Raw genomic sequence first — 27133 nt, forward strand, 5'->3', positions numbered from 1 at the left:
AACTCACACAGATGAAAGCTTATGAAATAATCAGCCTCTGTTTTGAATTGAGAAACCTAGTAAAATAATTTGAAACTAATGAATTGAATTAATTGAAAAGTTTTATTGAAGAGAAACCTCCATAACCGCAGTATTAGGATTGAAATGTTTGTGGATTATGTACATATACATGTACATGTCGGCCTGTAATTACAGTCCGCAATTTTGTTGTTCTTTCATGTTGATGGCGGTTCTAACTTTCCTTGTATGTGATTTTTTTTTTCTTTGAAGATAATTCTATTCTAAAATGAAGACACATCAATAACCAGAGAGATACACTTAAATTGCGTTCTTTTACAAATGAACTCTAATATCTGGAGAGAAACAGACTAAAAAGTGCTAAAATTAGACATTCTCACTGTTTTCATGGTTTTTATTTTAATGAAAAGCATATCGCTAGAATAGAGACATATATTTTGTGTTGATTGCATGTTTTGTTTTATCAGAATTGCACAGATACGTGTTTACATTTGAATGTATGTGCAAACATGGCACTGTTGCCAAATTATTTGCAACGGAAGTTGGGTATCGAAATAGCAGAACAGGGGAAGAAGAGCATTGGGAGTAGTAAACATGTCAAAATCTCTCTATATAGAGAGATGATGTCATTACAGGAACCAAAACATTACCCAGAGGTCATGGGAAAGGTCATGCAAGGACCCTAAGGTCAATGTTGTAGGTTTAGGCAGGTAGTCTCATTTCCAGCAGGAATTCCTTTTTTAATTTTTGTCAACTAAAGGTCTAAAAATATCCTGGTCACTCTCTGTGCTCTATTAAAGGTTGAAACTAGTGCGCAGAATTAAGTATCATTATATGATCTTTATCCTTCTGTTTGATGCTTTAGCAAGATCAACTCAAATAATATAGGCTACTATTTAAAAATGCTTGTTTAATAGAAAACTTTTTTTTTAAAGCAATAGGCCTACATGTGCATGTAATGTACTTCAAAATATATTTTCTACCGACCGGAACACTTTCACTTCCTTTAAAATCCTATTCCTCTCTACAACAAAAGTGAAAAAGGAGACTATTTCTGGATCTAATAAAGTAATGGCAGAGCTTGGCCACACACTCTTTACACAAATGGCAAAGTATAAAGGCTGACACAGAAATCTTGCTACCGGTTTGGATTTTTATTTCTAAGGCAAAGGCGGACATTTGTCCTACTTTCTTGCCTTTGTGTCCATCATGTCAGAGTGCTTACTCTTCATATCTTCTCATAACCAGAGTAAAATTGTATTGATAGCCAACAGGAAACATGTGGCAAGCTTTCCCCTTGAGGAGGAGAGAGGAGAAGAGAGGAGGAGAGAGGAGGAGAGAGGAGGAGAGAGGAGGAGAGAGGAGGAGAGAGGAGGAGAGAGGAGGAGAGAGGAGGAGAGAGGAGGAGGAGGATGCAAGCACTGAATGCATGTGATTAACAATGGAGCGGCTGGCTGGCTCACTCACTGCCTCAACGATCCATCGCCAGCCAGCCTGCCCAGGCATATTTGATAACGAGACACAAAAAGTGTTGGGGTCAGGAGAAAACGAGAACGCTTGTACCTGATTAAAAAGGGAAGAAAGTGAAGAAGACGAGAATATCCAGGCAGGCAGGCTGGCAGGGCCGGTAGGATGAGACACTGAAACGAGGGGATTTAGAAATCCAGTGACCGACCCAACGACGGGGGATATAGGGCAGGGTCACTGTGTAGTGATTGGACGGGGCGTGGATGAAACGAGATGTAGACAGATATGAGGAGGATATTTTATGCAAAAGACAGCAAAGAATGGACATGTAGAGGGATTAAATAGTAAATAGTAAATAGATTATGGAGTACAAGCAGAGGGAGAGAGAGAGAGAGAGACAATATAAATCTAAGAGTGAATAATTTTGAATGTTGAGGAGATTAAGACTGAAGATGATAAATGCATACATATAATGGAAAAGCAGGTTAGAGAATCAGAGAAAAAAAGGAGAGAGAGAGAGAGAGAGAGAGAGAGAGATTAAGCAATAAAGCAAATAGAAATCTAAGAGTGAATAATTTGCCAATGCTGAGGAGACTAAGACTGATAATGATATAGAGGCATACATGTATATGGAAAGGCAGGATAGAGACAGACAGAGAGAGACAGAGAGAGAGAGAGAGAGAGAGAGAGAGGGAAGAGAAACAGAAACAGAAAAGGTGTGATGTGAAATGCTATTCACAGAAAAGACCAAGGTGAAAAATTATACGAGAAATATTAAAGAAAGAGTGAAATGTTTTGTGCATGAACAAAGAAACTATATGTACACTTTACATACAAACTTGTACATTTACCTGTCAGTACATTTGTGTAGATGCAATTTTAATGCAAACATGATGAATAACAGAAAAGAGTAGAGAATGATCAATGTATCACATCAATGTACATTGTACAGTGTGTACAGTATATAATTGAGTGTAAGCAGGGTTTTCTTGTTTAAAATGGTAGGATTTCATTTCATTTCATTTCAGATGGCCTATTACATAGAACACAATTCAACACATCTAATGTAACATGTACACTGTAGATGTACAATGTGATTTGAAGAGGGGGCCTTTGAATCATTGGACATGATTTAGCCTAAGGCCAAATAATAAAAAAAAACATGTTTAGCGTCCTGTTTTTTTGAAAAATAGGAAGGAGGAAGCCCTTTTTTTTCTTTTCTTTCAAATGGCCGCTCAAAATGGCCGATCTGTACATTTTCCCTGACATTCGGGCAATTTTTCAAGATGGCGGCCGACAATTTAAAAAAAAAAAAAAAATCAGAAATAGATCCATTTTAGCAATGTTTTTCATGTTTTTTTTCTTTAAAAAAAAAAAAAAATCAAAAAAAAATTAAACAAAAATTTGGAGGCGGCCCCCAAAAAGGAAGCGGACTGGGACGCTAAACATGTATATTTTTTTACATGGCCTAAAACATGTGTTCATACTGCATTATATGTACAGTTTTATCTGATCTGTGAATACATGTAGTCATAATGATAATTCTTATGCAGCCTACCCTTGAAATATCTATATAAGAGGCAACCCTGGAAGGACAAATCCAATCCAGATATTTATAAAGCGCCAATATCTAGTTGCCTTATCAAAGGCGCTGATGAGACTGAAAAACTACCAAAAATGTCTGTTCATGATTCTAACTGGGAAAGACAAAAAAGCAGTGACTAATTGTAAGCAATCTGAAATACTGTAGGTACCACTGGTATGTCTTTAGTTGAGTTCTGACAAATCATGTTGCTGTATACAGTATAATAGTAAGAGTAATAGGTCTACTGATGTTTACAGAAGCTGCATTTACAATACAAGGAAAAATCTCTGATTTTTTTCACTTTTCGTCCGAAGTTGCTAAGCAACTACAGGTAAACACAACAAAAATACCCACCTCTGAAGTGTGGTTTTTTAAAAGCTGGCAGAAAATTTCACAGGTTATTGCAGTGTAAATGCTCACTCTCAATACATCAGTTCATGATTCTGTTTTTTGGTCACATGACTCTCACGGTCTCTCCTCACTTCCATGCTAACGCATGCAAGGCAGCGTCAGGTGGCGCATGCGCACAACTCACAAGAAAAACATTGGAATAATCAAACACCAGCAGTTACTTATTGGTATTTCCGGTAGTGTAAATGGCGGTCCCCAATAAAATGATGTTTTTTCAAAATGGTTTTGGGCTGTGTAAATGGGCCTGCATGTACAGTACCGGTATGTACATGCATTGTTGGCTGAAAGCTATATGATTTTGACAACTTTTCTTTTAAAGAAATACTCTTATAGATGTACATAAATAAAAAATCAAAAGATCATCACAATAATTGAATTCCAGTATTCTGGACCATAGCTATAAAATTAAAAAACCTGCTCTCTCAAAATTTCCATATACATACATGTATATATCAACATTCAGTGTACAATGCTTAGAATAATTTCCAACCATCTTGCAAATTCTTTTTGGTATATCGATGCAATAATTGCCAAACTATTACACCAAATTTTAAATGCATGTATTTTGGAAACCTTACCTGATAACCTCTGTGGTTTTGTTGAGAGACATGATTTTAAACTTTTGTCTGTTAATGAGACAATCGGTTTCATCAATTTTCTGACATTTTAAACTCTTACCACAATCGTAACAAAATTCACGGAAATGGAATCACATTGTTAGAAAATAGAAATACAGGTAAACGTAGGCTACGTAGCCAAATCATATCAAAATGGTAATCAATGAATGAAAGGTGAATTTCAATGAGTACATGTACATTACCTCTAGGTACACACTCATTTAACCCGAGTCGTACCAAGACAAAGTCTTGATCAGATACGGCACGGTAAACCTTGGGACTTTCCTCTTATCATGATGCAAGTGCCATGGTTCTAGGACACCTACCCGCTGGACATCCACCACCGGATACCCCCCCCCCCCCTCGGATAACCATCCCCAGTCAACTACTCCCTGCATGTAGGACAACTACCCCTTAGGACAACTACCCCAGGCAACTATCCTAGGGGGTAGTTGTCTGGGGGGTAGTTGTCCAGGGGTAGTTGTCCAGGGGTAGTTGTCCAAGGGGTAGTTGTTCCGGGGGTAGTCGTTCTAGAGGGTGGTTGCCCCGGGGGTAGTCGTCCTAGAGGGTGGTTGCCCTCTAGGTAGTTTTCCTGGGGGGGGGGGGGATAGTTGACTGGGGTGGTTTGGGGGGGGGGGGGTGGGGGTGGATGTCCAGGGGGTTGGTGTCCGGATACGAAGTGCCATTAATGTACATGTAACGCTTCACATTTAAGAATCTGATAACATAGAACTATCAGCATTCATTACACGTATTGATAAAAAGTCATGGTTTACCATTTCTGACCAGCCGACAGTATCAAGTCTGACATAAACACAGAGAAAAGCATTCTTTCTATGTTATCTGGTAAGACAGTAAGACTGCATTATACAAATTTATGCCATTAAGGGCTGAAATGAGAATGTAAAAATAAAATGGATTAAATGTTACCTGGACACCTTCTTCTGACTTGTGACTGCTGCCCTTGTTGATGATTCTATTCATCATGGCTGTAACGTCTTCTTCCACGTGGGTGCTGGCGTCCTGCGTCCGCGACCCGAGGTCATGGGTCACCTCCTGCATCCTTAGAGCTGCCTCCGCCAGGGAGGTGTCGTGGAAGAGGGCAGCAAACGTCTCGGCCAGGTGCCCGCTGGCCTGACACATCGAGTTCATTGCAGTCAGACATTGTTTGCTGTAGGTCTGCAAGTCTTCAAGATTGGTTGCAAAGGTGTTGGTGGGAAGGGTCCGGTGGAACTGTGAGCGGCTCTTGCCATGGTCCCCCACAGACATAGTCACTTCGGGATAGTCCAAGTGTGTAGACAACAACAAAATGGTTGGTTACGAACGAATCACCAAGATGACCCGTAACTTCTTTGAAAAATTTGTTTCCTAAGACTCCGATGTGATTTGGTTGGGCTCAGCCAGGCCCTCGACTAGTAATATCTCTTGGCTGCATGATACATAATTGACTGTCAGAAACTACTAATGACTTTTAGTTACTCCCTTTACGAGATGGAGTGATTGAAGAAGCTGCACTGTCAGTCACTCTGCTTCTGATGAAAAGAAAGCCATCCTGACTCTACCTCAATGCATCCCTTCATGAAAACTGCACACATTCAGAGCGAACCACGCTATTCACTGTCATTTACAAAGGCAAAGGCTTTTAACAGTGATGGAAGGATCTTTTATACTTCACATTTCCTTTTGCTCTCATTAAATCTAGTGACACGTTTCATTAAAAAACCATATCCCTGACTTATTAGGTCTTTAAAAAGGACAATATTAATCAACTTGTCTCCTCATTAGTTGAACTCTCCCTTATATTAGAGTCTTTCAAAATACGCAGATCTTGACGGAGAAAATTCTTGGAGAAGGTAAAGATTTTGAGTTTGGTATCACCTCCTCTTGGACGGAGCCTCAGAAATCTGTGCTCTTCTCACAAAATGCGGGGTGGTTTCATAAGATGCGCTGATGCTGATCTGTGGTTAATCAAATGTAAAGAAAGAAATGCAATTAAAATGCAAGGATGGGGGTGTGAATTGCACGTGGGGGAAAAACCCTACCTGGTAATACTCAAAATCAAGTGAGCTAAAACTTAAAGGTATACCTGCCTATGCCTACCTTTCACAGCAAAAGTTAGGAATCTCTCAAGGCAAAATAAAGAATACAGTTTATTTTGTACATTTTTCACACAGAATATTTTGCAAACAATTTAATAATTTTACTTCACCTTCAGACCCTTGGGTTAGACTAAAAGTGCTGCTATACATGTATATTTAATTCAATTCAATTCAATTCATCTTTATTCAACGATATAAAAGAAAATAGTACAATGCAATAAAAGATATTGACATAAACATGTATAAAATTAACATATCGTTAGGGGCAACCAAAATAGATCAAGATCTTGTAGACTGGTCATTTCTCCCTGGTCAAAAAAATGTTTTTTTGTCATAAACATTTGACAAAATTAAAAAATTATACGTAAAACATTAATAATAATCACAAGCAGACACATCCAACACACACACATACACACACACACACACACACACACACTCACCCAAGAGAAGGGAAGGAGAAAGAGAGATTACATGTACAGTGTACATGTATATATGAGGTAAACTGATTAAAAATATATATGGAAATCAAGAAGTATATAAATGAATAAAGTGACTTTTAAGTAAGACTTTGAAGGAGGAGGATGTTGAACATGGACGAATGATTGTATTTAAATTATTAAAAATCTTCGGTCCTACATGTTTAAAAGAATTATACATTTGCGTATTAGAAGTTAATGGAAGGTGAAATTGGGAAGCTGAACGTGTGTAATACTGATGAAAATCATTATTAAAGTTAAACAAATTAATTATATTGGCTGGGGCCATTTTATGTTTGACATAAAACATCAGTACTGCGACTTTAAATTCATATATATGATAAATATTAGATGGCGCTAAATAAGGTGACTTTGTACAAATGCGTAAGGCTTTTTTCTGCAGTTTATGAAATGGTACTAATTTGCTTTTTCCTACATTGGCCCAGTAATGTTATAATAATGAATAAAAGGAAGTATAAGTGAATTATATAGCATGAATAAATGTTTTTTTTTGTAGAATAGAACGCAATTTACAGATGTTTCCAATATTTTTAGAGATCTTTTTTAGTATGTACATACGATGGTTTTGAAAAGTAAGTTGATTGTCCAATAAAACTCCAAGAAATTTTACGGAGTCAGAAACATTCAAGTATATATCATTAATTTTCACTTTGATTGTATGACGAGGAAACTTAATATTACGTTTAGAGAAATACAAAACACATGTTTTGTCATGATTAATTACTAACTTATTGGAATCAAACCAGTCAACTATTTTGCCTAACTCTTTGTTAGTCTAATATGTAGGAGCGTATTAAAGTCTTTATGTGAGGAAATGATATTGGTATCATCAGCAAATAAAAAAAATGAAAAAATGAAGTAACATTACACAAATCATTAATATACAGCAAAAATAGCAAGGGACCGAGTATGGATCTCTGCGGAACACCGCATTTAACCTTGGAAAGAGATGAATCAAAATTATTATACCTTGTATATTGGGACCTATTCTGTAAATAACTATCAAACCAGTCTAAGGCGACACCACGAATTCCAAAATACGGTAATTTATACAAAAGAATATTATGGTCAATCAGATCGAATGCCTTTGATAGATCAAGGAAAATACCAAGTGAATGAAAATTATTATGAATATTATTTAATAGTACATCATGTAGTTCAATCAGTGCACGCTCACAAGAATGATTTGATCTGAAACCATATTGGGCATTAGTTAATAAAGTATTCTTATGTATATGATTAGCTATACGATTATATATGATTTTCTCTAAGATCTTTGAGAAGCAGGGTAATAAGGTAATGGGTCTATAGTTAGAAAAGAAATGTTATTCTTTAAAAAATGTGGGAAAGGGAGAAGGGGGAGGGGAGAAGGGGGAAGGGGTGAAGGGGGAGGGGAGAAGGGAGAGGGGAGAAGGGAGAGGGGAGAAGGAGGAGGGGAGAAGGGGAGGGGAGAAGGGGGGGGGAGGAAACTGTTAAATTTCCCATTAGTACTTCAGATTGGATGGTTATGTATATGATCTGAATAAAGGCCTGTAGGGATGAGCAGGGAAATTGGTAAAAATTATAATTACTGCATTGTGACTGGCACTGATGTTTATGCTCTACTCAGATTAGGTTCTAAAGCTTCAGATAAGCTTTATTCCAGCTCCCATGCAGCCTCAAAACGTGACTTTATAAAACACTTAGAAAAATAGATGATGATGAAGCAATGAAAATGTGATGTTTAGAAATCAGATAGAGAATGACAAGCAGATTTTGTGTTTTTATATATTTTTTAAATAATTTTCTACGTTTAGTCATTCTCAGCATATCATGTAAAATATAAGTAAACTAGCATTTATGTAAGTGCATCATTAACTTTAAAACTTTGGAGATGCCGATGTTCATTTTCTGATTAATTTAAAATAATGACAGATTGTTTTTGAGTGTGTGGGTAGGTGTTTTTGGAGTTTTTAAGCCTCTTTTCATGAACATGATTAAAAGTAAAAGGAGGGGCGGTTTCTGGCGGTTTAATTGCTTAAAGGGCCACTCTTACCAAAACGGGCTAAAACATGAAAAAAAGACATGTAGAATAAATTTTGACGGAGATTCCGACATGACAATGATTTTTCTTTAATAGAAATCATCAATATTCTGGAATCTAGCTTTAAAAATGATGAATGAGAACGCTAAAAAAAAAGCCCATATGACGTCACTATAGGAGACTGTAGACTCTTTGCCCACTGAGCCCACTCATTAATATTTTGTTTTCTAAAGGCTGACAAGAACACGCATGCAAAATAATGAAAGGACTGTGGTAGGAGTCTAAGGAAAAATTGTCTGCTTGCGACTTCTCTATGAAAGGGAGGGTAATTTAGGCATTAAAATGTCTTTAAAAAGGCAAAGTAGAATTGAAAAAAAGAGACATTTATCCGAGAAAAAAATATGCACTTGATAATCCCAGAACGTTATGGCCATCCATTTCGTCATTCCAAATTATGAATTACAATAAGATTTTAAGATCCTTAAGACAAATACAAGGACATTCCCGCAATGACGTCAAATGCGTCATCAAGCCACGAGGCTTAGAGGGGCGTAGCCCAGCAAGCGTGAGATCTGTGAGAAATGGATGATTATTATCATTTTTTGGTCAACATAGAGATTTTCTGAAAAATTGGAGGCTGGAATATTAATAAGTAGAGGTGTATTCATATTTTGAAAGGCTATGTTAGTTGGGTTAGAGTGGCCCTTTAAAGCCCAAGTCCACTCCCAAAATAACTTACTTTTAATAGAAGCAGAAAACCAGACAAACCAATCAAAAAAAGTCTGAGCAAAATCGGATAACTGATAAGAAAGTTATGAATTTTTAATGACATTAAAAACTTTGAAAATCACTAGACAAATTGGCAACTCACTCATGAGTCTGTAACGTCATGTCCTCACTATCCACTAATTATTTCTTTATATTGATGATATAAATTTCCTATTTTCTCCTAAGAATCTTATTTCTTCACACCAGCATCCAAGTTAGATTAATAGTAATATGTTTTTGTGTGGATGCACTAATATAGAGTAATTTTTTCCAGTTAAATCATGAAAAATATGAATTTTGATAAACTATTTATATAAAAATCAATAATTATGAATATACAATATTCAGAAAATAGTTATTCTTCAAAGTTCATAAAAGATTTTTTGAAATGTCATGCATGCAATATGATACAAATCATATAACCTGGGCAAAGGCATGGGAAAATCATGTTTTGGGGAATAAAAAGGAAATTAATGGGATACATATAGAGCAATTGATAAATAGTGAGGACATGATGTCACAAACTGATAACCACCTTGGCAATGTATGTCGCGATTCTTATTGTTCCATAGTTTCACATACTTTTTCAAAAATTCATAACTTTCTTATTAGTTATCCGATTTTGCTCAAACTTTTTTGGATTGGTTTGTCCGATTTTTCTACTTTTATTGAAAGTAAGTTATTTTTCGAGTGGACTTGTCCTTTAAGGGTTAAAGTACATTTGGAACATTTGCTATGAAGCTTCATTTCACCTACCGTAAATCTCTGTGTATAAGACGCACTTTAATTCCGCCGAAAAATTCAAAAGTTGGGGATGGGTCTTATACAAGCACAAATTGGTGCCTTGCAGTAAAATGAAGGTCTATATCTATGTGCACGTTTAATTTTTTTATGAAGGTTGCGGGGTAACATGTTATCGCCTTGATAAGATTTGATAGTAGCCCCATCTTATAAAACAATACACAGGTTTTTTATCGTGACGTTATGGCGATGCGGCGCTATCCGGGTATTCACAATGGCACAACACTTGTTAGATCTACCGGCAGTACTTATCGGAGGTTGGGTGTCTGGACACAGAGAATGAGGATCGTCCACATAAACAAGGATATTTTCGTAAACACGGACAAATGGCGTCCTAAAAAATAAGGATCGTCTGCATTTTCGCGGATGTAGGGTTCCCAATCTGCGCTGGCAATGCAAAAAACGGATTCCGCGTAACAAAATATCCCCAGTTCACCGTCAACTTTTATGGGTTGTCAATCTTCCAGAGGATTTATCGTTCATAACGTCTACGTCTACGTCTATGCTGGTACTCGTCAAAAGCCTTTTCAGCAACTAAACGAGGATATTGTGGTGTGGTGTCTCTCATAGAGGTCATGATTGATTAGTGCATAGTGCGTATATACAAGTTGTGCGAGTAAAAACAGTTCCTCCTATGATTTAGGCGCTGATGGCTCCCTTGAACTTCTCCACAGAGGGCAGTTCAATGAAGTTGGTAGGGAGCTCATCCCAGTCCCGGAGTGTTCTTGGGAAGAAACTTTGCCTGTAGCTGTCAGAGTTGGAGCTGGGTCTCATGAATCTGTGTCGGTGTTGCTGGCGTGTTGAACGGAGTCTTGGTTGGATGTAATCTGGAATTGGTACTGCGACTAGGTGGTTGATGGCTTTGTAAAGCATGGTTAAACGTGAAAGTCTCTGTGCAAAGTAAGTGTGAAATGCATCAAGGAGCATCATCGTGGAATCCGTTTTTCGCATCGCCAACGTGTGAAATAAGAATCGTCCGCGAAAATGCGGATCCTTATTTTTTAGGACACGCCTGTCTGCGTTTACGTAGATTATCCTCGTTTATGCAGACGATCCTTATTCTTGGACCAGCGCCCCTACTGCTGAATAAGCATGAAACCTTCCCCTTTTCTTTCAGTTCAGATTGAATGAAAAATATTTATCGAATAGCACTGAATTTTGTCCTTGAAGTAACAATGTAGATCTAAAAGTTAGATCCAAGTCTCAGAAGACTTAATTTTTATGAAATACTGCCTGTAAACTTCCTCAAATTGTTCGGATACACAACGTATCCAGACACACGTCGAAATAAGAACTAGATCTAGATCTCTAGATTCTATTTCTAGGCCTAGATCAAGATCTTTTATAAAGAATATTGCTTTTCAACTCATCCACATCGCAACAAGCAAAACAGTCAACATGGCCTGGTCAACACTCATTCACCATTGCATGCATTGGCCTCTGGACGTTGATCATTTGATGATAGATTTAGCATTCATAAATTCCAGGCTTATCTCTCGTTTCACTCTCATCTCTGTCTAGATCATAGATGTAACTGTAAGTCTGTAACACATAAGCTACACTGTGTTTTACCAATCCCAAAGTGACAAAAATAAACTAAACGTAAACGTTGAGTCGTTGTCACCGACTCAGCTCACTGTCGTTGACGTTACTCTTTGACGTTAGTTAGTTTGACTCCTCTTCTTTTCTGCTCAATAAAATAAATATCAAACACCGTCAAAATGAAAATATGGATATACCTTCACCTTTTTTGACACGCTGCTTTCTCAGAAACCAGCTGAGAAAGACGACATTTGTCAAATAGTTCATCTCTCCTCAAATCTCGATTTGTCATATGCCGATGTCAGCGCTGTAATGTAGACTCAATTCGTAGAGAAAATCCACTAGCCTACTACTCTGCGCTGCCGCTATATTTAACGCACTGAGCTGCATGCATCGCCTAAAAACAAGATTCGGTCAAATTAGGTAGTTGTTGCCTTTTTTCCACAAGATGGCGCTATAGCAAACGGATTCGGAAAGCAGCATGCAGCTAGGTCTCGCGATCGCTCGACTTTGACGGTAATGCGTGGCGTCGGGATTCACCCAGGCCAGGCTAGGTGCGACTGCGCTCGCCGCGCTCGTAAGGAAGTATTTATTGTTTTATTTGCACGTAGACCCGGTCAGCTCCCGTTTCGGTTGAAATACTTCCGCCTATTTGTCTGTGATTTCTGCTAAATTTCCATCATGGCTGCTACATTTTTGACTGAAGATCCAGCATACAAAGAACTCAAGGCATGCTATGACCGAGTTGGAAGCAAATTGAACCTTAATCAGCTGATGAAATCCGATCCAAAACGGTTTGAAAAATACAGGTAAATATCTTTCTATTTTCACTGCTCCGCACGAACGAACGGCATTCAGCTGACATTCCCCGGTCCAGAGCAGGCGCATCGAGGGTTGCAAAACTGACCTCGGCTAGATTGCTCAGATCAACTCACGCCCGCGCCCTTTAATTTTCAGACTTAATAATACAATAAAGATGGTAATCAATAATAAGGCCATTTGTTTGAAACATTGTATGAACACCCATTTTGAGGAGTTTAAGTATTATTTGATAGATCTGAAAACCGCTGGAATGGATAAAAACTTGTTAGATTTAGAGACTTCTGCTGTGGCCAGTTTAAATTGATTAAACAAATTGATTGATTGTCACACCCCCTGCCACGCCCACATTTTGGAATGGGGTCATGTTTTTGTGCATCATCATCATCATCCAGTGTAAAGATATACCCTTTTTTGTCCACTTAAAACAAATTGTATTTCTAGTGTTATTTTGTTAAACTAAAAAAAGTGAGATTGTTTTGATTGATAGTGATACAATTTTTATTTTCCTACCTTTAAACTTATTTTTGTTAAAGAGTGGTTTTTCAATTTTTCCAGAACCTGTACTTTGGTATAGATCTAGGATGTTCCAGAAATAAATCATGGTTTCTACTCTAATGTATGTTTCTCAGTGTCATCCCCTCTGGATTGACTACCTCGTGCCTTGCCTTAAAGTTGATACAAAGTTTTGGGAAATTTTGAAAATTGGGTGGATAGTGAATCTTTACAATTTTGATATATTTGGATGCCCATGTAGATGTATTATAAGCACTAAAAAAATTAGCCCCTAAAACACTTCTGTTTTTGAGAAAAATTGAATATAAAAATTTACCGGTGCTCCCGGTAAATTTTCAAAAAATTCAAATAGCGCCTATGGCCGTACAATGGTAGCTGCGACCATGGAAATCTCAGAATATGTAGTTGTGATATATAATTTCCGAACGGGAATAGCTAATCGGTCGATTTTAGTCAAGAAACATTGTTTCAAAGCTATATTAATATCTTGACCTTGAGAGGGAGCTATACAACATAAAGAGTTTATTATTTATAATTTCATAACTTCAGACTCGATTTCAACCGCGACAACGATCGATGAATATTTTAGGAACGCATATGCTTCCAATATTTTAATTTGAACCAAATTCATGACCCCATACCAAAACTTTGTAATACCTTTAACGTAGCAATTAAGAAATTTCTCTTTTTTCTTTTTTAGCCGCACTATTCCGACTCCAGATGGAGACTTTCTCCTAGATTTCTCCAAGAATCTTGTGGATGATGAAGTCTTTGGTCTCCTGCTCAAACTGGTAAGCTAGTTCATCTAAAGCAAGATGCTTTTAAAGTGACTCAGTAACATTGTCGAAGGTTGATGAAAAAACTTTGTAACTTTTGTATGAAATGTTACTTATTATATTCCTCCTACTGTACTCTCTGACAAGCAAACAAATCATAACAAAATTCTTAAACCACAAAGATACCTATGGTTTTCTATAAGTTTTTAGATAAGTTTTTACTGATTTTTATCATTAATTATGGTATGTGTTCACTCAAACTTTCAGATTATCTTTAATTGCACATCTAGCATTGAAGTCACTACCTTAGCACCATTTTCTCTCATCTGGACAATGTTACCAAGTCCCTTTGAACTTTTTAGGGTCACTTAGCTAATTTGGTGTGTGTGCTGTAGATACTTGTACATGTAGGTTCCATAATAACTTTCATGTGTACGTATTAGGTAATCCAAGACATTGTCCATAATGAAGAGCAAGTACATGTATGTTGTGCTACTTGTTCATTTTCAAATCTGAAGCTGCCAAAGTCACTGGGTAGTGATGTAGGAGTTTTATGATTTCTATAGGTCACAAAGCATTTTCTTTGTACCGGTAATTACTTTTTCCTTCACTAAAAAAACTATTTGTTGTACAAAACTGATGGAACAAATGCATATATTTGTGGAGTGTCTGTAGTGTCAAGCCCGACAGACATGAGGGTAACTTACAGAATGTTGTGACTAATGACAAACACACAAACCCAAAAGACCAGTTCGCAGTTACCTTTGGTACAAATGACCCACGAATATCCACAGATCTTTGACACATAGAAACGTACCACTTGCTGAATTGTAGAATAATCACTGCCATAGTAATGAAGGTGCTTCATGAATACCTTTTGTTTGCCCTTGTGAGAAGAATACTTCCAAGTTCCACCTATGATTACATAACTTTCCTGAGCATGAATCCTTTATTTGTCTCGAACTCTCAATGGGGTTTTTAAAATTTTGGTACAAAATCAAATGACTTAATCTGCCCAGGCTCAGATTGTGTCTACAAACTGGCTCATTCTCCAAACCTATTCCTACTGACATTCTCATTACCTTGTAGGCTAAAGCTCGAGACCTGGAGGGAGCTCGAGATCGTATGTTTGGAGGAGAGAAGATCAACTTTACGGAGGACCGGGCTGTGCTCCATGTTGCCCTACGTAACCGTTCTAACACCCCTATCCTGGTCAATGGCAAGGACGTCATGACAGATGTCAATGAGGTCCTTGGTCGTGTCAGGAAATTTACAGAGGTAAAACAGTTATTACAGAGTTTGTCTGGCTCAAAACTTTGACAGCCACAAGATTTTTAGAAAGGCCAGAACTGTGTATAGACCTTTGATAAGCCTGTAATGTGTTAGAACCATTTTGAAAATCCTCCACGAGAATTAGACCCAGTATGTTAGTAGTGCCCAGTGGGAGCGGCTAAACACACTCGATTGATCAGACACAAACACTCTGAGCTTCCATTCATAAAGCTTAGTTTTAGCAGGTGACACTTTTATCAGAAAAGTAATTATATTCTACTGTTAAATGGGATTCGTACATGTGGGAGTCAGGTTACCGTATTACAGAACTTTGTTCAAAGCATGAGACTATTGTATGTATTCCTTCTAAGTATGAAAGCAGTAATAGTATACTTGAGAACCATGACATTGCAAATTTAAGCTCAGATTAGGTAGTACTTAACTTTGTTCAATTGTAGGGTTCAAAACATGAGATTGTATCTTCCTTTTAAAATATGAAATCAGTATACTTGGGAACCATGACATTGCATTTTTAAGCCCAGTACTTCATGCACTTTAGCGTTTGTCTAATGTTGAATGACAAATATTGATTCAGAGTAAACAAAACCATTGTATTTCTAAGATCAAAATTATTGATTGACAGTGTGAATATATATTATTCAGATTAGATGAATTGTCCTCTTTCTCTCTAACCAGTTATATCTGCCACTCTCCACCCAGGTGAAGTAAATGGGTGAATGGGAAGACATTCCTTGAAGGCTTTAGCATTTTAGGGTGGCTCAGCTTCAGCTGGGGGTAATAGCTGTGCTATATTAATGGACATAATATTATTTATCATTAATATTATTTATCATTATTTATATTATTCTTTATTTATCCTTAGTCTGTTCGTAGCGGTGAATGGAAAGGATTCTCAGGCAAGGCAATCACTGATGCTGTCAACATTGGTATCGGAGGATCAGATCTTGTAAGTCAATCCACTTTCAATATTAGGCAAATGAATCATTTATTTATCAGCACACATCGCATTGATTGGGTGTCTTTATTTTACATTTAATGTTCAATCTCCAAAAATATTGAGGATGTTCAAATAAAACAATTCAAAACCAGTCCTCTAATAAAACAAGGAGTTCAAAGTTTCTTCCTAAATCCAAACACTTGATGGATTAAAATTTAACTTATCAGCCATATATTTTCTGTGTTTTGCCTATAACGAATGAAGAAATCTTAGACAGATAAAGGTTGCTTGTTTGTCTATCAGAGATTACATAACCATTTTGCTGAGAATTCTCCTATCTTTAGGAGTGATTCAATGAGTGTAATTAACACCACCGCAATGAAGCTAAATTATTGAAACTGTTAAAATTACTATTTAAAAAAAGATGAAACATGAATCTGTTGTAGTTTGATTGATTTGTTGAATTATTATTTCTCTTTTTCATTTATTTCATTCTCAAGTAAAAAGTACAATCAATGATTAAAATACAAATAAATCATACTCAAAATTAAAAAATAAAATGGGAACGATATAAATAAAGCCCTTAGGCCTTGTCCAATTGTAGTTCCGTAATATACGAACACATTATATGGACATGATAATAGACAAACAAAATCACATATATGACACAACGTAGGAGTGCTTATGAGGTGTGTTTTATTCCAATTCTGAATCCCATTGTCTTTGTTTAGGGTCCAGTGATGGTGACAGAAGCCCTGAAACCATTTGGAGGACCGCTCAAGGTTCACTTTGTCTCAAACATCGATGGAACTCATCTTGCTGAGGTCTTGAAGAAGGTTAACCCTGAGACAACCCTCTTTATTGTAGCATCAAAGGTAGATTACACTTGTTATTTTTCTTATGACTGTCACCCATTAAACCCATCGCCGTTCAGAGTTTTCTTAATTTTTAAATTAATCATTTTCCCTCCTCGAATTGGCATCAATTAATCTTATTTTCCATCCCTTCATAATTTGAAAAAAAAATAAGAATGTTTATTAAATCAAGCAATGTGAAAGAAAGATTTAACTAAAAAATTGCCAAGTTGTACATGAAAATAGAGACTTTATATTTTACATCGCATTGCCAATCTAGACACTTAATTGATTAGTTACAAAATTAAATCGCTCTTTAAAAACTCCTGAGATTTTAGCTATTTCTGCTCATGTATAAAGTGTAATTCCAACCATTCTAGATCAAAATATAATGCAAAAAGCATCACCAAAACTAAAGTAGGCACCGTGCTACTATGGCATAAAGGCAAAGTCCTTACTAACCTTTCTAGGTGTTTTTATTGTTGTATGCAAACTGTTAAAGAAATAAAATCAAACTTGTGCTTTGTAGATGATCAGACTCGTATTGCTCATCTAAACTGTGATCCAATTTTTTACACTCACTTCAAAAATTCCTTTTTCTATTGCTGGTAAGTGTTTGTTTGTAATAAGTTATCTATTGCTGCTGTTTGAAAACACCAGTTTCTGTAAGTGTGAAAACAAGATGTTTCAAATACTATGTCATATTGCATCACACAGCAAATACTTCTACTGTCTCAGACTTGTATGTTTTACATAATGCGCACAGTAAGCATTCCCTCTCGTATTTGACTACTCTTCTTCTTGGTCTCTCCTCCTTTGTCTCTCCTCCTTTCAGACGTTCACCACCCAGGAGACGATCACCAACGCTACCTCAGCTAAGAACTGGTTCCTGGAGACGGCCAAGGACCCTGCCCATGTTGCCAAGCACTTTGTCGCCCTCTCCACCAATGCCGTAAGTAGTCAAACTTGTTTTACTCCTCGTGCTTACTCTCAGCAACTTTTTACAAGGAGCTTCCAATGACAAATGTGTCATTTTTGGTGGAAAAAAAAGATACATATGCATCCTCAGGAAATATCCAGGGGCAGATTCGCTTTGGGGAGTTAGGGAAATTTTCCCCACGAGCAGCTCTTTATTCTTGGCCGGATCAAGGTCCAGTTGATTTGTGGGTTGAGGGCCACTTGATATATATGCATCTTTTATATTCAGTGGGCTGGTTGCATACAACTTTTAAAACCAATTTTCAATCCCAGTCCGCCCCTGGAAACATCAAATAAGTTTTGTGTCAAAGACATGATGTTGTAGTCCTGTTGTTATATGGTTAGTGACAGGCAACTCAAAAACTATGCATGATATTTGACTTGGGCCAATAAGGGAAAATAAGATGAATAATTTCCCTAATATTTTCCAAGGTCTGTAAAGCACCATGTGCAAATATGCAATTGATTTTACAAACTATTTTCTTTTTCTTTTTACAGGAGAAGGTTTCAGCCTTTGGTATTGACAAGAACAACATGTTTGGATTCTGGGATGTGAGTATATCAATAGGTTTAATGCCATGTAAATAAGTCTTCGGTCTTCACAGTGTAGCTCCCTCTTGTTAATATTGATTGGTATTACCCACCATTGAGATATTGATGAAATCATGCAGCGGAAGATACAAAGATTTTCAAGCTTTGTTGATTTTTTTTTTTGCCTGTTAATTCAGAATTGCCTTTTGCTGCTAGACAGGATTTGTTGGTATTATTGCCATGGAAACACTTTCTAAAGTCATATTGAATCGACTTATGTGAGGTTGACTGTATTTATCAATACCACAATACAGTCAACCTCGCATAAGTCGACCTTGATGGGACAGCTTGAAATAGGGTACATTCTTCAACTTGCGCGTAAGTAAGTATGTTAAGTTTGATTCATGTGTTGTCTTGTACCTTGACTGCGATCGTTCCTTTTCCTCTCTTGCCCCATAAGTTTGGAACAATCTTCCCATTTATATCTAAAAAGCCTCCTCCATAGACACTTTCAAGAAACATCATAAAATCTTTTCTTTTTAGGCAACCTTATCAGAAGCAATAGTAGTTGTGAATTTTTGAATTGCTAATGATCTCTCTCTTTCTCTCTCTCCCTCTCTCCATTTATTCCTTTTATCTTCCTATGTCCTTGGAAACATAGTATCAGGTGCTTTATACGTGTTGCATATTAGTAATATTATTATTGTTGTTATTATTATGTGCTGTTAGATATCCTTTTACTTCTGCTTTCATTTCCTAGTGGGTTGGTGGACGCTATTCTCTCTGGTCCGCCATCGGCACGTCTATCGCCCTCTATGTTGGCATGGATAACTTTGAGAAGCTCCTAGAAGGGGCTCATTTTGCTGACAATCATTTCCGTACTGCTCCCCTGGACAAGAATCTCCCAGTCATCATGGGCATGCTAGGAGTCTGGTATTCTAACTTCTTTGGAGCGGAGACTCATGCCCTACTCCCGTATGATCAGGTATGTCAGATTTCATGTGATTCATACATCACAAGCGACCATTTATTAATGGAGATTGATGGAGTTGAATTGTATGATACCAATGGAGATATTCATTCTTCATTTTATGACTTTGAGACGTTGTTTTGATGAGTTTGTTTTCAGCAATATCGACTTAATTTTCCAACAATGATATTTATATTCTTAAAAACTTTTAAAGATCTCCTTGATCGTTTTTAATGTCCGATCATCAGTATCATATTGATATCAGATATTCAAGAAAAATTTCCATATCAAGTGTTTGCAAATTTTGAATCATGATAAAAGTTTCGCTGTTTATTATTCCTGTAATATATTTCTATTATAACAAAATGAAGAAAAAAAAGAATATATGGTTGAATTTTCATAACCTGATAAGCATGCTAATTCTTTCAATGATTGATAATTTTGTTGTTAGATTTTAGTTTAAATTACATTATACATATAACTATTTGACCTGCTAAATGTTTTTTTTTTATTGTTTAACTTCACTGTCAGTACTTACAAACTCTGAACATTGATATTATGTTTGTATTTCTCCACTAGTACTTACATCGCTTTGCAGCCTACTTCCAGCAAGGCGACATGGAATCTAACGGGAAATATGTGACCCGTGATGGTCGCCGTGTAGCCTATTCTACCGGTCCTATCGTCTGGGGAGAACCAGGAACTAATGGGCAACATGCTTTCTATCAACTCATTCATCAAGGTCAGTCATCAGTATTTATTTATTTATTTATTTATTTATTTATTTATTTATTTGTTTCTGATATTTATACAGGGTGGAACATATCACCAATTTGGTGGTCTTCCATGAGGACCTGTTTGGTAAGAATAAAACAAATAACAGCAGCAAAAACGTTGATGAAGTCAGAATTTTACCTAGCAATTTACTTAGCGTGATGTCACATTGTCAGTCAAAATGATGCGCTATTAACTTGCTGGATTAGAAGAGCGCTTATATAATTGTGCACAACTTATGATGACTGGGTATGAAAACCATAAGCCTGTCAATCAAGACCTACAAAATAAGAAAATGGTATTAGCCCGGTCATCGGATTTAGGCTTGCCTGCCCCAATGCATGCACATTTGCCACCCCTGAGGAATTTTACAACTTTACCATTTTACAGACTCTCACAATGCTGAGTAATCTACAGTGACATCTGGGTACCCATTTAACACCTGAGGGTGTTTCACAAAGATCCTAATTCAAACTTAACTCTAAGTTGGACTTAAACATTATGGACAGCCAATTCTAGCCTTTAAAGGTACTATATGTCCCATTTGCAGGCAAAAAAAAAAAAGGTTAAATTCAAACACCAATTGAAAGAATACAAATGTAGTACTTCCCTCAAAACGAAAAGGCTTGAAAATGGCTTTTAGTGGTATAATAACAACCATTAGTTGTCGAATCGACTTAAGTGATTGCAATCACCTAAGTAATAGTCTGATTTTCAGACCCTTTTACTGAATGGTTGTACGTTTTGTTCTGCACAAAGATTCAATCAGTTTGATTTTGGCCATTACAAGAAGTGGGTTATTGATGTAGACAAATGCTCATGTACCCTTTACAGCTCATTTTTATGTATGTTATTACCAAAGAAGAAAAAAATCCAGTCAGTCACTCAATAGTGTCTGACAGTGTAGTCTAGCAAGTAAACGGGTTTCCTTGCATAATTTGAATATTATGACACTGCTAACGTTTAAATTTCACAGATGGGACATACACGATATACTGTACTCATAATTCCTGCAAAGTTCTACTGAATTTGATGTTTACTGCTAAAGAGATATAGTACCTTTAAATACAATTTATTCAAAAGCAAAAATTGAAGTATTTTAGACTTTTCATAAATTCCACATCAAGAACATGAAAAATTTCCTTGATAATATCAAATATGAATGATTAGAACCGACATTTCATGCCTTTTAAAATAACTTTTACAAAATATTTTCAAAGATGTTGAAGAAAGAAACAATTTAGATAAAATGTCTTGCTCAAGGACATTAAAACAATTGCTATTACTTCTTTTTTCCCTTTTTTTCTTAGGTACTCGCATTATCCCAGCTGATTTCATAGCTCCTGTAGAGACTCATAACCCTGTCCAGGGAGGTTTGCATCATGAGGTAAGACTCTAAACATTATCTTGGTTTCACAGCCGATAAAGGCCTTCTACAACTAGATAAAACCCTGTTGGAGAATATAATTTTTGTTGGTGTAATCCTCATTTATATCCATAAACATTTCTGTACATCTAAACTAATACAGTTAGGTTTTATTCATATTACCTGTACATCTAATTTTACATTTTATTTTCCTGTAGATATAAGTGCCAAAATACGAGTTTGGCTGTTTTGTTGTCTTCAATCATCAATTTCATCATAGACTTTGAAGTATAGTGATGCATTGTAATTACAATTTCTTTCTTTCTGGGGATGGGGGTTGTTTTTGCTGTTGTTGTTTCGATGATGAATGGATTAAAGTAGGAAATATACAGTGATTTAATAAAGTATTTCATATTTGCCTTTATCTTAGATCCTAATGGCAAACTTCTTAGCCCAGACTGAGGCTCTGATGACAGGCAAGACTAAAGCGGAAGCAGAGAAAGAGCTGGTGGCTTCTGGGATGTCCGCTGAAAATATTAAACTCATTCTGCCCCACAAGGTAGGTTACGTATCTAGACGTTCCTTAAAGTGTACCAGTCGCCAAAACATATCTTATTTTGTTTGTTGGGGCTATATTAAAAATTATGATCTTCAAATATTGCGAGTTTCGAATAAAAGTAACTAGTGTGTCAACTCCCTTAGAAAATGGTCCGACTTGTGTTTCATAAACGCGGTTTTATATTATTTTTAAATTTCATAATACTTCTAAATCGTCATCCCATAGAATACCAGGTATAGTTTCTTTAAGTTGATTATATACATTCTAGGTGTACACAAATGATTTTTTTTTCAGGTGATTGCATGGTACACTTTAAGATCTCTTCACTCTTCTGTTCAAGATTGTAGTGCTTTTTTCTCTTGGACAATTAAATGCAGAATTTCTTAAAAACTTTCAAAGGAAAAATACTGACTTGATTTCATGGTGATTCAACTTTTGCTCCAAGATTTATTTCATCAAAGGAACAGGAAGAGGTGTAGTGTTAGGGCTTCCTTTTGCAATTTAGGTTTATTGTTAGAATTAGGTGTAAGTGTTTGCCCAGGCCGGTTTAAGTGAGGTAGTCGACTAGTGTTTGCAATTGACACTGGAGGTTCTCTTGCCAGAGCATATTCTGTACAAACAAATTTTGCATGTACACTTGAATAGTACCTCATTCCTGTAAATTATGTTCTTGAACTGTATCAGGTATTTGAAGGCAACCGTCCAACCAACTCCATCATGTTCCAGAAGCTAACACCGTTTACACTCGGCGTACTGCTTGCTACGTATGAACACAAGATCTTCACTCAAGGAATCATATGGAATATCAACTCATATGACCAGTGGGGGTAAGTCCATCAATGGGAATATCAACTTATATGATCAGTGGGGGTAAGTCCATCAATGGGAATATCAACTTATATGACCAGTGGGGGTAAGTCCGTCAATGGGAATATCAACTTATATGACCAAGGGGGGTAAGTCCATCAATGGGAATATCAACTTATATGACCAGTGGGGGTAAGTCCATCAATGGGAATATCAACTCATATGACCAGTGGGGGTAAGTTCATCAATGGGAATATCAACTCATATGACCAGTGGGGGTAAGTCCATCAATGGGAATATCAACTCATATGACCAGTGGGGGTAAGTTCATCAATGGGAATATCAACTTATATGACCAGTGGGGGTAAGTCCATCAATAGGAATATCAACTCATATGACCAGTGGGGGTAAGTTCATCAATAGGAATATCAACTCATATGACCAGTGGGGGTAAGTCCATCAATGGGAATATCAACTCATATGATCAGTGGGGGTAAGAAAAAGGGGCCATGGGGGACCAATGGTCACCAATTAGGCATTGTTTGCTATATAGAGGGAGCAAGTAGCTATAAGTAGTGAAGTGGGGCTTTAAAAGGATGATTATTTGCTCCTTACCTTGAATGGAAAGCTGACATCTGAGACACCACAATGTTGAATCCTCATTTAGACATCTTTTCTTCTCTTCTCTCCTTTTCTTGCCTATATAGTGTTGAGCTCGGTAAGCAGCTGGCTAAGATCATCCAACCAGAGCTCAAGGACGCCAACCCAGTTTCCTCCCATGACTCCTCAACCAACGGCCTTATCAACTTCATCAAGACTCACAGGAAGTAAGCAAGAGAGGATCAGAGGTCAGAGGTCAATGACCTTTCAGTAGTACTTACTGAGTGCAATGTGCTCCGATAGATAGAATGACTATCAGTAATAATAGAATCAGTAACTTGGTGAAAGTTTCTTTAGTAAGGTTTACTAACATGTACATGTATCACTGCTAACATACCTAAGCTTCGTTCAGATATGATGAGGTATACGTTTTATTAAAAAATGATGACGTAAGTGTAATACCCTTCATGTCTCTGTATCTTATAACACAGCGCTCAATGAATCCATGTAGGACCTTTGTAGCTTGCAGTTGCTATTCATTAACATATTTTAAAAAAATCACAACTCGGTCAACTGCTTTTTTGCGTTGGTTTACCGTACCATATCTGAACAAGCTGTGAGAGTATTTAGAGGACATACATTAAGTTTGATGTACCTCTTCTGCTGTAGGTCATATTCAAATTTGAATGCCTAAGTAAAGAATTTTCCAGCTTTTATTTCATACATGAAGATTATAAATTGTATATTATCACTACATAGATAATATCTACTTATTATGAGTAACCCAGGAATATATTTCACTTTTCACCTGTTAAGCAATAGAATACAGTGTACATGTATATGTTTATGAATGGTTATGGTATGTAGAACATACATGTATGTTAGTCCCAAGTTACCTTGAAATACATACATATTATCATGATACATCCAATCCATGTGTTAGAATTGTTGATTTGAAATATAAAAGAAATTTTTAATCATAGAAATGATTCTGTGTTTCAGAATGAAAGAAATATCATAGTGGCTGAACTTTATTAACTGAATTGCCGGGTAGAAAAATGCAAAACTGCCAAATATTTTCTTGGTTTTCAGAAACCTGCCGAGCAATCTCAACTCCCAACTTTAATGTGAATTAGATTCACCCCTCAAGAAACTCAAAGGTAATATATATGCAATTCCAATGACCTTGAGAATAAATTACTTATTAAACTTTTGTGAGTTGTTAATTCTGTGTAAAAGCTTGAATTTGTGTAGTTAATTTTATGATATATTGTCTCACAATTATCAAAAGAAAATCAGTACTTCCTACTTTTTTGTTTATCTCTTTATAAAAGAGAATATTTGCTAGTTGTTTTTGTAGAAAATACCAAAGTGGTATACAGAGAGAAAGAGATATATTTATGTTCAGTTGTTTTAAAAATAATTTGTTATTGAAGATGTATTTTTTTGGTGTATGTTTAGGGGTTCCAATATATATAGATCTATGATTTATTTATGGAGCGTATTAATTGTGTATATTCCACACTGGATGTGTAACTGTTACTTATTCAAATAATCACATTTTGCTGTAGGATTTTGTTTAGTTATCTTCAGCAAGATCTGAGTTATGTATCAATAGATGTCTGAACCTTGGTACAAAATGAGGTTCAGTCAATCATAATCATTCATACAATACGATAGGTGCTAGTTGTTGTTTGAATCATGTTAACAAGTTTATTACAAGCAAAGTCTATATTTGCCATCAATGATTAATACATACATTGTTTTGAAGATTGATTGGCTGACATTAGTAAACAAGTAATTAGGGTTTGGGCTTCTCTTGAACATTATTTTGTTTTTAGCTCCGTCAAAGTGGACATAAAAAGTTTTTGAAAGTATGGTATGTAAATAACACATGGCATAGAAGAAAGCATGCAACTGATGCAAGGTTTACATTGCTTTTCCAGTGATTATTGTTTCCTTGACAAAAAAGATCAATGTTTTGCTTTGATAGATAGGAGAATGTTAATGCTATGCTTCCCTTTGGTGTCTATCTGAATAATTAAATAAAGTGATGAAATAATGATGTAACACTTGAAATTGAAGTATATATTTTCAATTTATTGATAAACTCAGAACATCTGGCAATACATTTGCTTGTTACCATACCATCATCGATACAACCATGCCTATGCATGGTATATATGCATACCCTCAATCACAGAGGAGATGATAAAAAAGTATGTTAAATATTTTAATGGCTTAATCATGTTTAGGACCTTAACATTAGTTTCACCTTGGTAGCCATAATAAAGAAAATGAAAGCTTATATTCAGAGATGTTTGTTTGTTTTACCTGACTGCTAAGAAAGCACGAGTATGGTTGTAAGTAAGCAACCAGGGACAGAAGGCTTTAAGTCATCTGCCAGGGACTTGGTAATGGGGATTAATGCCCTACCAAAGGGCACTAGCGTATTGAACTTGGTTTCTATGTGTGTATAATTACAATATAACTCTGTACTTATAAAAGATCTATAAAATATATGTTTTGCACCTTAACCTCTTCAATAAAACTAAACATAGTTTTCAATGGATATCGAGTTGATTTGTATTTGCCTTTTTCTCTTTCTTGTCTCTGTGTTTTTGTAGCATTACATTAATTAATTCAGACCTCTTCATTACCTATTAATAGGGACTTTACGATTTGCACAACGACATAGTGGACTGCTATGTGTGACGTCCTTTTACGGCACTATCAGTGCCTTAAAAGGATGTCTGCCTTAAAAGGACATCATACGTAGCAGTCCACTATGTCGACGTGCAAATCTAAAATTCCCTTATATCTCAGAGGTATAGACTCTGGACTTGGCCAGATTTGGATATCATTAAAAAAACTTTTCACTTTTCATTTTTCGTTCACATGTAGTGCATACGCACATCTACCATATCAGAGAAAAATATCCCATTTGTGGTTGAATTATGGACATATCTACTTTATACTGATGGGGAAGGCGAGGGGGGGGGGGGGGTTACATTGGTGTAGTGAAACAATGGTTTTATTACATTTTTGTTTTACATGTATTGGGTTTTTGGTAAATATGCATGAAAAAGCTACTAATTTTGTCATTATATCATATAGAGTTAGTAACAGGTAGGTTTAAAGTGGTCTAATATTTATTCTGGGCTTTATCTCGGCAAAGATATAGGCTGAAGGTTTAGGACTAAGGTTAGGGATTGTAAACATCGTAAATAATGACCCAAGTTAAAGTGTTTTGTCTAGGTTGGAGGTAAGATATTCAGCTGCATATAGATTATTTATTGTGAGCAATTGCTCTTGAGCAGGTATAGTAGTGCATGTTAAATGTTGAAATGGTGCTTTTAAATAAAGAGATATTTTTAAGTAAAGAGGGACTCTGTGGACTGAAGATCACCTCACAGCAAACATACAAAAACACATCCAGCCAAACGTGACATAATTTCAAACAATCATAAATTACACATACATGCATTTCATATCTCGTAATCATTACACTGGAGCACCACG

At 36.3% G+C, this 27133-nt stretch overlaps 2 protein-coding genes across 2 annotated transcripts in view; one reads left to right on the forward strand and one right to left on the reverse strand.

Annotated features, from left to right (window-relative positions):
- LOC762870 (uncharacterized protein KIAA0355) overlaps positions 1 to 12217 on the reverse strand; it is a 34253-nt gene extending 22036 nt beyond the window's left edge. The window contains exons 1-2 of the mRNA XM_030976164.1: positions 12035 to 12217; positions 5029 to 6056 (exon numbers count right to left, since the gene is read on the reverse strand). Coding sequence (XP_030832024.1) covers positions 5029 to 5367 — 339 coding nt within the window. The 5' untranslated portion in view covers positions 5368 to 6056; positions 12035 to 12217. The remainder of the gene's footprint in view (positions 1 to 5028; positions 6057 to 12034) is intronic.
- Positions 12218 to 12398: 181 nt separating this feature from the next.
- LOC762939 (glucose-6-phosphate isomerase) lies at positions 12399 to 26183 on the forward strand. Its single transcript, XM_001198755.4, has 13 exons — positions 12399 to 12640; positions 13867 to 13957; positions 15032 to 15220; positions 16098 to 16181; positions 16904 to 17047; positions 17862 to 17978; positions 18503 to 18556; positions 19296 to 19520; positions 20085 to 20247; positions 21590 to 21666; positions 22076 to 22204; positions 22889 to 23031; positions 23719 to 26183. The coding sequence occupies exons 1-13, from the start codon at positions 12513 to 12515 to the stop codon at positions 23840 to 23842; spliced, it is 1668 nt and encodes a 555-aa protein (XP_001198755.3). The 5' UTR covers positions 12399 to 12512; the 3' UTR covers positions 23843 to 26183.
- The last annotated feature ends 950 nt before the right edge of the window (positions 26184 to 27133 follow it).

Source organism: Strongylocentrotus purpuratus, unplaced genomic scaffold, assembly GCF_000002235.5.
Source record: "Strongylocentrotus purpuratus isolate Spur 01 unplaced genomic scaffold, Spur_5.0 spur5_scaffold_8, whole genome shotgun sequence".
Taxonomy (NCBI): domain Eukaryota; kingdom Metazoa; phylum Echinodermata; class Echinoidea; order Camarodonta; family Strongylocentrotidae; genus Strongylocentrotus; species Strongylocentrotus purpuratus.

Bases quoted from the DNA above. Each gene is read 5' to 3' on its own strand.
- LOC762939 (XM_001198755.4), top strand. From the start codon at position 12,513: ATGGCTGCTACATTTTTGACTGAAGATCCAGCATACAAAGAACTCAAG. The intron at 20,248-21,589 runs GTCAGTCATCAG...TTTTTTTCTTAG, and splicing joins CTATCAACTCATTCATCAAG to GTACTCGCATTATCCCAGCT. The intron at 23,032-23,718 runs GTAAGTCCATCA...TTGCCTATATAG, and splicing joins AACTCATATGACCAGTGGGG to TGTTGAGCTCGGTAAGCAGC.